The sequence below is a fragment of the Talaromyces amestolkiae genome, assembly GCF_001896365.1.
Source record: "Talaromyces amestolkiae strain CIB chromosome Unknown scaffold19.1, whole genome shotgun sequence".
NCBI classification, from domain to species: domain Eukaryota; kingdom Fungi; phylum Ascomycota; class Eurotiomycetes; order Eurotiales; family Trichocomaceae; genus Talaromyces; species Talaromyces amestolkiae.
Window position 1 is genome coordinate 653,214 of NW_024468055.1, and position 12,713 is coordinate 665,926.

At 46.6% G+C, this 12,713-nt stretch overlaps 6 protein-coding genes across 6 annotated transcripts; 4 read left to right on the forward strand and 2 right to left on the reverse strand.

Moving 5' to 3' along the window:
* Positions 1 to 775: 775 nt before the first annotated feature.
* Positions 776 to 2,725, forward strand: BHQ10_008536 (uncharacterized protein; the record flags this gene model as incomplete). The annotated part of the gene is made up of 3 exons (XM_040881352.1): positions 776 to 991; positions 1,053 to 1,264; positions 1,324 to 2,725. 3 exons carry the CDS (start codon positions 776 to 778, stop codon positions 2,723 to 2,725), a joined length of 1,830 nt encoding a protein of 609 aa, XP_040737038.1.
* Positions 2,726 to 2,977: 252 nt separating this feature from the next.
* On the reverse strand, positions 2,978 to 4,538 carry BHQ10_008537 (uncharacterized protein; the record flags this gene model as incomplete). The annotated part of the gene is made up of 5 exons (XM_040881353.1): positions 2,978 to 3,131; positions 3,194 to 3,291; positions 3,353 to 4,096; positions 4,153 to 4,369; positions 4,435 to 4,538. The coding sequence occupies 5 exons, from the start codon at positions 4,536 to 4,538 to the stop codon at positions 2,978 to 2,980; spliced, it is 1,317 nt and encodes a 438-aa protein (XP_040737039.1).
* A 354-nt stretch (positions 4,539 to 4,892) lies between these two features.
* On the forward strand, positions 4,893 to 7,067 carry BHQ10_008538 (uncharacterized protein; the record flags this gene model as incomplete). The annotated part of the gene is made up of 2 exons (XM_040881354.1): positions 4,893 to 5,875; positions 5,972 to 7,067. 2 exons carry the CDS (start codon positions 4,893 to 4,895, stop codon positions 7,065 to 7,067), a joined length of 2,079 nt encoding a protein of 692 aa, XP_040737040.1.
* Positions 7,068 to 7,309: 242 nt separating this feature from the next.
* On the forward strand, positions 7,310 to 7,915 carry BHQ10_008539 (uncharacterized protein; the record flags this gene model as incomplete). Its single annotated transcript, XM_040881355.1, has 1 exon — positions 7,310 to 7,915. The coding sequence occupies one exon, from the start codon at positions 7,310 to 7,312 to the stop codon at positions 7,913 to 7,915; it is 606 nt and encodes a 201-aa protein (XP_040737041.1).
* A 513-nt stretch (positions 7,916 to 8,428) lies between these two features.
* Positions 8,429 to 10,177, forward strand: BHQ10_008540 (uncharacterized protein; the record flags this gene model as incomplete). Its single annotated transcript, XM_040881357.1, has 3 exons — positions 8,429 to 8,511; positions 8,574 to 9,527; positions 9,583 to 10,177. 3 exons carry the CDS (start codon positions 8,429 to 8,431, stop codon positions 10,175 to 10,177), a joined length of 1,632 nt encoding a protein of 543 aa, XP_040737042.1.
* Positions 10,178 to 11,379: 1,202 nt separating this feature from the next.
* Positions 11,380 to 12,477, reverse strand: BHQ10_008541 (uncharacterized protein; the record flags this gene model as incomplete). The annotated part of the gene is made up of 3 exons (XM_040881358.1): positions 11,380 to 11,503; positions 11,569 to 11,844; positions 11,900 to 12,477. The coding sequence occupies 3 exons, from the start codon at positions 12,475 to 12,477 to the stop codon at positions 11,380 to 11,382; spliced, it is 978 nt and encodes a 325-aa protein (XP_040737043.1).
* Positions 12,478 to 12,713: the final 236 nt, after the last annotated feature.

The following is a 12,713-nucleotide window of genomic DNA, read 5'->3' on the forward strand; positions in this document are numbered from 1 at the left end:
GGCAGCTCACCCCTTGTACCTGCCACCTTTTAGGGTTCAAACCCTACGTATGTGAAGAAGAATGAATGGCTGGAAATGGAGGCGTTAGCTCGTCATACCAAGGATATGGCACTAGAGTCTAGACGAGCCCCAATTCTAGCACGCTGGGGTATAATTGGGACTGGATGTTCCCTGATACATGATTTTTCCAGAGAACAAGAGTAATACCAAGCTCAAGAGTGGCTGTCCATGCCCAACATACCAGATCATCCATATCTGTCAGCCACATCGCATTCCTAAAGGCGCAACTATTTTGACCACCCCCTTGCTTCATCAGCATTCCACTGAAGCCCTCCAGGCAAACCACACAAATCGAGCAAACAGAACATAGCAGACAAACCAGACATAGTGAGCAAACTATGCAAATGACTCCCCAAAACAAGGAGAGAGATATGTTTGCCTTGTTTGACGGCTGTTCTAGATTGGTTGGTCAGGGGTCTGGGTTGACTCTTTTCCTGTTCCGGCGATGAGGGTATGATGACAACCCTAATGGTTTCGAAAACATCGACGTGAACGGTAATTGTTCATCAGCATGTGTCACCTAGACTCATGTCTATTAATTTCCGCATGTAGTATCATGTGTATTTAGTAGGTAAGAGATTGAATAACTAGACAGATAAATAAATACAAATTCCATCGATAATCGAACTCTCTAATCGTGAAGAAGACATTTGCTCCTTCCTTTGCATATTATAAACGAAAGATAGCATACAAGGTCATAATAACAACCACCACAATGAAGCTATCACCCAGTGGAACCCTCCTCTCATACGCCCTCCTCCTCATCCAACATGTACACGGCATCGGCTTCGTCAACACACCTACAACCCGCGACCTCCATCTCGCCGCGGCATTAGGGCTTAGTGCGGATAGCGTCATACTAAATCCAGTCGCTTTTCGGAAGATGGTTGATACGTCAGTTACGCGGACAATACCTACAGAATATACTGATGTGCGATTTCTCTTTGCTTCCTGAGGTTCTTTGGTAATGGTAATACTGACTGCATATATAGGTGCCAATCGATCATGATAATCATACAATCGGCACATACAAGAATAGATATTGGGTGACGACGAAATATTATAGATCAGGTGGTCCTGTATTCTTATATGATGTTGGCGAGTCATCGGCATACAGCTCAGCGCAACATATGTTGGGAGAGTCGTCTTTCTTTAGGGAGTACCTTGAGGAATTCGGTGGTCTTGGGATTGTTTGGGAGCACAGGTTTGTTCCTTCTTAATTTGATATACATGGCCAGAACTGACTTCTTTCATTTGAGATAGATATTATGGAGATTCTCTGCCCATGGGTCCCGTGAATGTGGACACACCAGCAGAAAATTTCAAATACCTGACCCACGACCAAGCAATCGCCGATATCCCATATTTCGCGCAAGACTTTAGTCGTCCAGAGTTCCCTTTTGAAGATCTCTCGCCTAAAGGTACACCATGGATAATGGTCGGCGGATCATACTCCGGCATGAGAACGGCGTTTACTCGCGACGAATACCCGGATACCATCTACGCAGCTTTTGCCTCTTCGGCACCAGTACAAGCACGCGCAGATATGAGCGTATACTTTGAGCAGGTCTACCGTGGCATGGTGGCCAATGGCTATGAAGGATGTGCACACGATCTACATGCAGCTATGAGCTATGTTGATTCTCAATTGGCGTTGAACGGCACTGCTAGCGATGATGTTAAGAAACTGTTTTTGGGTGCGGGAGGAGAGATCAATTCCAATGGCGATTTTACAGCCGCATTGGCTTATATTTACGGCACTTTCCAGTCTTATGGAACGGGCGGAGGAGATACGGGCTTGGGATCATTATGTGACTGGATGGAAGCCGTGCCGACGGCGACAAGGGTATCGCCGACCGCTACTTCGACTGCAACGGTGACGAAGAGAGACCACGAAAGCAAACCGATCTCCAGGATACTGGGTCGACGTGCGCGAAAGGCGGCAGAAGAAGGAGCAGATGTGCCAAGTGCAGCTACGGCAACCCCATTGACAGGCTGGGCTCCGTTTATTGGTAACAGAGCCGTGGCTGAGCGATTCGCGTCATGGCCTCAGCTCATCCCTCTAATCAACTCTTATGCGGCTACCGAGTGTGACTTAAAATCCGGCTCCGAATACTGTGACCTGGGCGGCCGACTCACTGACCCTGCTTCTATCGCCTGGACATGGCAATATTGTTCTCAATGGGGCTTTTTTCAAACCGACAATGTCACCCCAAACCCTACTCACGGTCTATTATCTACCTATCAGTCGTTGACATACAACCAAGAGATTTGTTATCGCCAATTCCCCGGTGCCCTCGAAAATGGACTCCTCCCCGAAGCACCAAAAACCGAGGCAATAAACGACGAAACAGGAGGTTGGCTCATTCGCCCTTCAAATACATACTGGTCCGGTGGCGAGTTTGACCCTTGGAGGACATTATCGCCTCTATCTACAGAAAGCTTTGCGCCGGATTTTGTTACGTTTCGCTCAAATATTCCGCAATGCAATCGACAGACGGCCGAAAGAGAGATTTTCGGATATGTGATGCCGAATGCGATGCATTGCTTTGATTTTAATATACAAAATGAGGGAGGGCAGGTATCGAGGAATCTGTTTAAGAATGCGTTGAATGAATGGCTACCTTGCTGGGAGGGCAAGGCGAAAAGAGCGTGGGTTGGTTAAGCCTTCCATACTTTAGTTTAGACTTGGGCGTTTTACTTGCATTTGTGGCGCTTCATTTCTGGTTGCATTGCATTACACCAGCATCATAATTACTGTACCTACATCTAGAAAGAGTATATAGTGCATATCTATAGAATGTATATTTTGAATTAATCTTTCCCGGATCTTTCTTATTTACCTCTAATTCTATAACTCTATTACAATACACGAAAAATCAGAATACACTACCTTCACCCAAGCATTCTATGATGTCTAAATAACAGCAAACAATTGACGTTTCTGAGTCAATTTGGCTGCCAGAAGTACTGCTGCACCAAGCAGTAGGCTAACACCAGAGTATATGGACAACGAAAGATATCCATACTTTTCAATCAGCGCTCCACCGATAGGGGTACTTGCTAATGCACTAAAAGACCATCAGTACATTTGCAGATTTAGTGTAGAGGACAAATCAAGGGCTGAACTTACGAGAAAGAAGTCGATGCCATCACAAAGCCAACAACCGTGCCGATTGTAGTTGGGCTTGCGATTTGCGCGGCACATGCTTGTTGTAAAGATAGAATTCCCTGGACGTAAATCAATCAATTTTGACACTTGACTTGTAGTCTTCGTAAATAGGGGACTTACACCAGATGTAAACCCATACGCAAGCGAAAACATGACAATACCGCCAACCGAAGTGACAGTCGTCCAACACAACGCAATAATTCCGGAAAAAGCCGTCATTGCAATACACAAGTTGAATCTTCCATATTTATCGGCAACCATTCCCGGGATAATACGACCAAAAAGAGATGCGCCGTTGATGATGGAAATGGTATAGAAAGATAAGTTTGATGAAAATCCTTGTGCCAGGGCGTATTCCGTGGTGTAGAAGAACGGCATAAACATGCCGAAATAAATTAAGAAGAATCCAAACGCAGTGAAGAGTGTCTGCTTCCTGGCAACTATGGACCAGTCCCATGCTGGCCTTGATGGTTTCGTGCCGTTGTTCTTACTATCTTGTAGATCCTTCTTTGGTGTGATTGGTGGTCGGGCAAACATAGACGAAAAGACAAGAATCGGAATCATGATGAAGCCGGTGATCCGCAAGGTCCATCCAAATCCAATGTTGGGCTTCTCTAACAGAGCATGTACAACAACAGGCCAGATAACTCCACCCAAAGATGAGCCGGCAATCGTTACTCCAAGGGCTAGTGCAACTTGCTTCTTGAAAGACAGGCCAACGAGAGCGACAGCTGGACATACCAGAAGGGTATTTCCAATACCGAGGAGCACCCCTTGGGCAAGAATAAATTGCCAGTATTCCTTGCAGAGAGATATCATCATAATTGAAAATACGGTTGTGGTAGAGCCGAGCCACAGCATTACCTACATTTGATGATCATGTCAGTGTCTGTTGATTTTTCGGGAAGAGTAACACTCACCACAGCACCGAACATATCAAGAATCCGTCCTGTCACGAGAGAACCCGCAAACAGTAGAAAGTTATTGATTGCTCCGATCCATCCAATGTCTGAGTTTGACATGTTTGATAGTAAAGTCTCAGAATAGTATGTTTGGAAAACCCCAAATGCATTGACGAAACCGACAGAACAGAATGCCGCCCCAGCACAACCGAGTAAGGTTAGGCATGATCGAGTCCTAGACGGAAAACTGCAATTAGCGGAACGCCTAAGTCATGGCTCATGTTGACTCAATATCCATACGTGAATTCTTTGTTTATAGGGGCCGCGATTGGGCTTTCATTCTCAGAGGACAATTCTGACGGAGGCAATGCCTCTGAGACGTCTTTGGTGTTGTTGTTTTCCATGTCGCTGGCCGACGGGTGTGGTGTTGATAGAATTGGAATATGTTTCGAGGACCAGTAGTCATAATGTGAAGAAGTCGAGTTTTATATCTCTTAATTGACCGTTTAGCTCTCCCCACTCCATCAAAAGGAGGACGGAGTGTCCGGGGCAATAGTACTTAGGGCTACGAGACAGGCACCAAATGGGCCAAGGCTATGCAAGGAGAATCCGCGGAGCTTCCGTGCAACCTAAACCTAAAACGGCATAGCTCCGGAAAGCATATCAAGGTCCAGCTTCATGCTATGATTGCTTTCGTTTTCCCTTAATGCTGTTCAACTTAGTCGGAGCTATTACATCATGTAACACGGCAAGCCGTCATGTCCGAAAAGAGAAAATCTTGCAATGACGAGAAGTCCAATGAGAACTCCAAAAAGCGGACTCCACGACAAGATCCAGTCTCATGTCAAAGCTGTCGCAAGAAGAAACTGAAATGCGACCGTCAACAGCCATGCTCGAATTGTCGATCCAGGAGGATTTTTTGCAACTATGCTGCGGCTAATGTCGCTCATCGGTACGCAAATCCGCATGTAGCACCACCTTCAACAGCCACGGACTGTCCGCTATCAACGAGCAGCAACATCACCACGGCTTCGCAACCGCAGGTTTACCGCACCCAAGGAATCCTATCTTCTCAGGAAGCTACGGAGCAGGAACGATCGACGGACTGGCTCGAAAATATCTTGATGGCTCCCCGTATTCCCGACGCGTTGCCAATGTCGATCAAGAACAAGCTCATCACGACCAAACATTCGGCAGTCTCAGTCACAAACTTGACATCGTTCCTGCCTCGTGAAACAGAAGCACTTGCACAGTTCAACTACTATGTTGAATATGTTGGTTACCTATACCACATGATCATCCCAAACCATGTTAAGTCTCAAATACATGCAATCTATCAAAACATGCATGATGGGTCATCAGCCGCGGTAGACTTGAATCACCTTGCCCTTCTATTCAGCATTCTCGCCTCAGCATACTACTTCCAGAACCTAGGAGCCGACTCAGTATCCGATAAACAGGTTGAAAATAGGTGTCACCAGTACATCAATCTTATCACAGAGGCGTTGACAAAGAGCGACTACATGAACTACCCTACCGTTGAAGGACTTCAAGCTGCTCTTGTGGTCATTCAATTTCTTCCAAACCATGGACAAGACACTTCTGCGCGTGCATTGTTCAATCTGGGTTCTATGGTCAATCAATGTCGACAGATGGGACTCTTTCAGATCGATTCGGCACAGAACAAGGCTTTTCGGAGGGCGCACGGATACAATCCAGTGGATGTAGAGCTAAGGCGCAGGTTAGCTTGGCTAGCTATATCTTCTGATTGGTACATCTGTTTTCATATTCCTCTCCCAGTTTCTTCGTATCAGTGTTCATTTTCTAATTCTAATAGGTTCTTGGCATATCTCGGAGGTCCTCAGGAGGGCAGCTACCTCGTCAACCCAGCTCACATGGCCCTAGACATGCCTGCAAACATACCAGACGAAGATCTGTGTAAACCCAAAAATGGCGGCGGATCTTTACCAGACAGCGTTCCCACTATAATGTCATACTTTATTTTCCGCCTAAAACTATCTATCTACTGTCGCGATATAGTTGACTATACTTGTCGTGAGCGTTTGGAGGGTGTAGATGTCCCTTATAGCAAGATCATGGAACTGGATCAGAAATGGCAACAATACAACAAACAGCTTCCAGAATTCTTCCGCTTGGATAATAATAGCCGCCGGAAATACGCTCAAGTCTATGCGGATGTACCGCAAATCGCATGGCAGCGGCTAMTGCTCCAGCAAGCATCACATTCTCGTTTGTGTCGCTTGCATCGCACATATTTCATCCGCGGAGCTAGGGACCCTGCTTACTCTTACTCGCATATGACGTGCCTGCAAGCTGCGCGGCGCGTCATCGAAATCAAGCGGATAATGGATAAGGAATTCCCAAATACACCAAGTATGACAACAGCGTGGTCTGTAATGCATCATGTCTTCATGGCGGTAGTGATATTATTGATGGATACATGTTTCAATTGGGATGATATCTTAGCAGATCGGCGCAAGGAGGAAATTCTCGAGGCTTGTCGAGTGCTTGATAGAGCTCGGAGAAGCTCAAGACTCGTACGCGAGGGCATCAATGCAATGATGGATATCTTGCAGAGTCGCTGGCGGCCTATGTCGGGTGATCAGCTGCATTCTTCGCAACAAGAAGAACTTCCTGCGCAGCGGCAAGAAGAAACGGATTTCCATTCAACACGAGAGGTTGAGCACATTAATCCACAAAGAAGAATTGAAAACGTTCCTGCATCAGCAGACTTATACTCATCGGCTGATGCAGTAAATGGCGTATCATTTGCCGTTGACGCCACGGGAGATGCGAGCGATTTCGAGAATATGTGGTCTGAATTTTTGGACAGTGGTGCCATGATGGCGAGTAGCCCTAATGAGTGGATGGGGTTATTGTCCGATTTGACTGAGTCAGCACCTGTTCTATGAAGTGCTATCACTGACGCATACAGTGATCGGCGCCAATTGCCGCTCATGATTCATCAATTATGCTTCATGGGGCCCAACCCTAATGCGCCGCAACTTTAAAGTCTGCGGCATGATATCATTCGGAGGCAAATATAAGCATCCTTAGGTGTATATTGCAATCTGACTTCAAATATCAAGAAATTTTATCAAGGCCTTCGGGTGGTCAGAAAGTGAATGGCATCCCTGATACGACCACCTCCAAGATGAGCACAAACATGGTCGATCAACGCCGTAAAGGCTTCCCCCGAGTCCATCGATACATCACCACCCACAATCACGACGGTGAAGCCATCTTTCTCTCTAGCAGCCAAGTGCCGGAATGCGCGCCTTTCCGCTCAGCAGGTGAAGACGGTGAACTCGCATTATTGTACGCAACAGATACATTCCCCATTCAATGCCAGAACGAAGTCGATGTCGCCGTATATGATTCGTATCTACACATGCCGCCGGGACTTACGCCAAGCAACGGAACAATGTTTCGCGTGATTGATGTGCAACCGCTCAAAGAGACACCCATGCATAGAACCGTGACTGTTGACTACGGGATTATCTTGGAAGGGGAGGTGGATCTTGTTTTGGATAGTGGTCAGAAGAGGACACTGCGACAGGGAGACGTTACAATACAAAGAGGCACGGCACATTCGTTTCGGAATAGGAGTGATTCGAAATGGTGTCGCGTGATGTTTGTGTTTTTGCCAATGCAGGAGTTGCAAATCGCTGGGAAGAAAATGGATGAGGAATGGTACGAAGAGAGGTATGAGACTAGAGATCCGCAGGAAATAATTGAGCAGGAGGGTTGTCATGATTGATTTGACAGAATGGACAGTCATGCCCTTTGTATAGAAATCGTGCTCTCCAATGTAAAGAAGACTTGTTGACACGAAAGCCAATCAAGGTAGACATCAAGAACTGTACTACTGAATGGCTCTGTAGTCACCCCCGGATCCCGGCCTTCTGTCATCCGTTGACTCAGTGCAGTGCCTACTCTAGTATATAGTCAGCGCTATCACAAACCTACGCCCTTTGAATGACAAGAGTCAAGATGCGGTCAAATCAAAGTAGAAGAAAGCGATAAAATATGTTGAACCATGTCCGCTAGTACATACCAGGTTAGTGTTGTCAATCCTGTGTCGGAAATTTCCGAGTTTCCGAGACTTTTCCGAGTCTTATCTAATCGGGTTATCTTTTTACTTAACGCTGGTGGATCGCATCGCAACATTGCGTAAGTGACTTAATTGATCAAGTCTTGTTTGCAAAGAATTCAGGATTTTCGGAAGCAAATTCATACACATACTCATCAGATATACGCAAAGACCCAATCAATGGATCGAGAACAGTTCCGCGCTGCGGCTCATGCAGCGATTGATGACAGTCAGTATCACCCCGCGGACAAGGAATACCCATCGTACGCCTTTGGCTCTTTTACAACGCACATTGACTTGAAATATTTGAATCATGACTGACTAGCTCTGTGAAACAAAAAGTCATAAATCATTTTGATTCTCTCCCCGACCGACGCGTCCTTCCTACCATTGAACCCGGCTATCTTCGTCCTCAGATCCCCGAAAACCCACCCATTGAACCACAAGAATGGTCCGAAATACAGGCAGATATCGAATCCAAGATCCAGCCGGGTTTAACCCATTGGCAATCGCCCAATTTCATGGCGTTCTTCCCGGCTTCGGTCACGTACCCCAGTATACTGGGTGAGATGTATTCGGCGGCTTTCAATGCGCCGGCTTTTAATTGGATCTGTTCCCCAGCATGCACGGAGCTTGAAACTGTTATTATGGACTGGGTCGCGAAGGCATTGGGATTACCGGAGTGCTTTTTAAGCACGTCTGAGAATCTTGGTGGGGGTGTTATTCAGGGTACTGCCAGCGAGTCCGCGGCTACCATGTTGATTGCTGCTCGTGAACGACGGGCGCGTGAACTCACACTTGCCGAGGGTATAAAGGACAATGGCTCGCGCGAATACGAAGATAGGATATGTGCTCACCGCGCCAGACTCGTTGCTCTAAGTAGCGATCAGGCACATAGCAGTATCGCAAAGGCTGCTTTGGTGGCTGGTACGAGGTTTCGTTCCGTCCCCTCCAGGTTGGAGGATAACATGGAAATGACCGGAGAGTCGTTGCGTGCGGTTTTGACAAGGATAGAAGAGGAGGAAGGACTAGTGCCTTTCTTCATTACTTTTACTATGGGCACCACTAACTCGTGCGCCGTGGATCGGTTCGAGGAACTCAAGGCTGTTTTAAACGAGAAGGAGTCTTGGAGACGAATATGGGTCCATATTGATGCTGCGTATGCAGGCGCTGCTTTGGTGGTGGACGAGTACCAGCATATTGCGCAAAACTTTGCCGAGGGCGTAGACAGCTTCAATATGAACATGCACAAGTGGCTACTCGTCAACTTCGATGCTAGGTATGATCTTTTCTACTTTCAAGGCTATAGTCTAGTACTGACGATTGAAAAACAGCTGCCTATTCGTCAGGAACCGCGTTGATCTGACCAACGCCCTTGACATCACTCCTACATACCTCCGCAATCCTTACTCCGAAACGGGCACAGTGATCGACTACCGCAACTGGCAAATCTCACTCGGTCGACGGTTCCGAAGTCTCAAAATCTGGTTTGTTATGCGCAGTTACGGTTTGACCGGCATGAAAGCACATATTCACAAGGGTCTCGCACTCGGCAACCTATTCACGGAGAAAGTCAAGAGTCGACCAGACCTTTTCGAAATCGTCACAAAGCCGGATTTCGCCTTGACTGTGCTTCGTGTACGAAGCAGTGCTGCCTCTTCTGCTCCATCGAATGGTTCCAGTGGCATCAATGGCACAAACGGCGTTGCGAAGCTCCATGTCGCTCAAGTCGACGAGAAAGCGGATGAGATCACGAAGAAGGTATATGAATTGATCAATTCTCGAGGCGAGATCTATCTCACTTCGAGTGTGATTGCGGGCATATATGTGATCAGAGTTGTGGGTGTAAGTCTTCAGGCTGATGAGGCGCATACGCTGCGCGCGTTTGATATCTTGGTAAATACGACAGAGGAAGTCTTGCGCGGTTGAGTATAGATGAATTTACATGTAAATATAACATGTATATACTGTACATAAGTCTAGATACTAGAGAAGATAGTGTATCGCCACTCAGTCATTTAGCAAATCAACAAATTCGTGCAGATCTGCATTCCAGCGTATCTAAAGTTTTCAATTCGTATACCTAGGTTCAAAGCGGCGGTGCCAAGCGCGCATAAATTTTTTCTCTAGGTTTAATATAGGTAACAGATTTGTGTCGCGACGGGCACCCGGCGCGGCCGCTTTAATCGTTGAACGCGCGTATGATTCAATCAATCAATCGCTTATTCATTGGGCGGCAATGTTGAATTGCAGCAAACTCCTTCGATTCCTTCTGTCTAAAGATGTGCCGGTCGACAGCCTGGACCTGAATAAACGAACCCCACTCTCTTGGGCTGCGGACTATCATGCATTACAAGCTGTGGAGATTCTGTCAAACCACGGAGCAGAGATTAATAGTATGGACTACAGATACTATACACCTTTGCGCTACGCAGTCTTTAGCGATGCAATAGCTGTGGATTGGATTTAGAGCGCGAACGAGGCAGTTTCCACTGGCATGGAAATTCCGAGTATGACTGTGTGCATTATCAAAGTGGCTGTATCAATGATTGTACTTATGTTAGTCGATAGGCTGCGAGCGATATGATTCTCTCTTCTCGATCGCAGCAGCTCGAACGAAGCGAACCTAAAGGTGGCTATACTGATAGTTATGGATCAAGCCTTTGGCAAGGGGTGAGAGATTGCGCCTTACAATGCCTTGTTGGTCAAATGGCGGCACTTCGGGTGATCGTACGATATAAAAGGCCATCCAATCCTCTGCCATTATGACTTTCATCTGTTTGCAAACAAAACTCTTGAGTCTCTGCCTGATCAATCAGTATGTATGAAGACGATGAACTTCTCGGACGACTTTGCGAGACAACAAGGACATAAACAGATCTAACCCCATCCCGGCGACATGAAACGCCCTGTGTGATGAAGTATATCGCTGAGGTATGTACACTTTCTAGCGGCCTGATTATAAACCCATTGACTTAGATCATTAAAAGAAAGTAAGTACAGATAAAATTCATACATTGTCCTCGGTGATTCTCTTTACCAGCTTGAAATTACATGGTAATGCGGTTCTCACTTACTAACAGGACTCCCTACTGCCTGAAAGTGCACAAAAATACATGCCAAATATTTGACTAATTTGCCAATAGTCTTTTAACCGAGTCCGGAGAAACTGTCTCTAGCTCCTTCGCTATACCATTCCAGATTTTACCCTGGTATTTCTTGGAGTCTTCTGTGATCCAAGACGGAAGCTTGTGACTACAATCAACAAAAACCCAGTTAGCGTGATCCGATCCAATAATGATACACCAAGATGACCATACTCGCCAACCTCACAGTCGTCTAAATAAGACCCGTGGCTTTCTTTTCCACCAACTGCTCCGTGTAGAAGTGTTCGACTACCATCCTCAGCGGTTCTTCCGAAGCTCGCATGCATCTGAGCTAATTGCTCCTTGAAAGCAGGTGGCGCATTTCTAGCAAGAGAAGTCTTGCATAGACCAGGGTTTACGGCATTGATAACAACGCCGGTCTGCGAGACGGGAAGGATATCAGCAAGCTCCCGCACAGCATAAATTTCAAACAGCTTGCTAAGGGGATAACTGCGATGCGAATATCAGCCGCCAGAACATAAGTCGGAGTCAATCAGATACTTACGCTCCCATTCCGATGTTTGGAGTATCTGACTTCACTAAAGGATCCTCTTTCACCGTATCCCAGATCTTCTGGATATCAAAAACGGAGTTGCTTGTCACGATGATCAAATGAGGCAAAATGCCAAACATCTTTGCGCTTTCTCTCAACTTAGGAAAGAGAAGAGCGGCCATCAAGAAAGTGCTATAAACATTGACAGTGAATTGTATCAGATGGCCTTCCGCCTGACCCGCCAAGGCAGCAACACCCGCGTTCTCAATCACAGCGTCAATTCGGTCCAACTCTGCAACGGCCCTGTCTGCAAAAGCTTTCACGGAGACATATTTTGAAAGGTCGACTTCCCATACTTCAGCGGTGTTTTTGCCAGTCTCCTTCGCGATCTCGGCCCTGGCTTCTTCGCCTGCGGTGAGATCACGCACACCAAGAATAACTTTTGCGGCACCGATAGCCACGAGATGTTTTGCAGCTTCAAGGCCGAGACCGGTGTTTGCGCCGGTTACTATGTAGGTCCCGCCAGCACAGGCCTCGGCTGTAGTTTTCAGGGGAAGACCCCGAAGCTGCTTTGAGAGGTCTTGGGGCATGGTCAGATTGAATTATGTGACTTAAAAAATGCTTGGTAGTTGAAAAAACCAGTTCCAACTTGTTACTCGTCGTAAATTGTAAATTGAGCGGAATCAGCACTGCAAAGGGAGGAGGTCTTATATCATCATAGAGTACACTGCTTCCGAAGATAGCAACATATGGCGAGCCTACGGTTATGAATATGGACATAAGCAAAATTCCAAAACCCGGTGCAAGTCCTTTACTGGCGCATTGC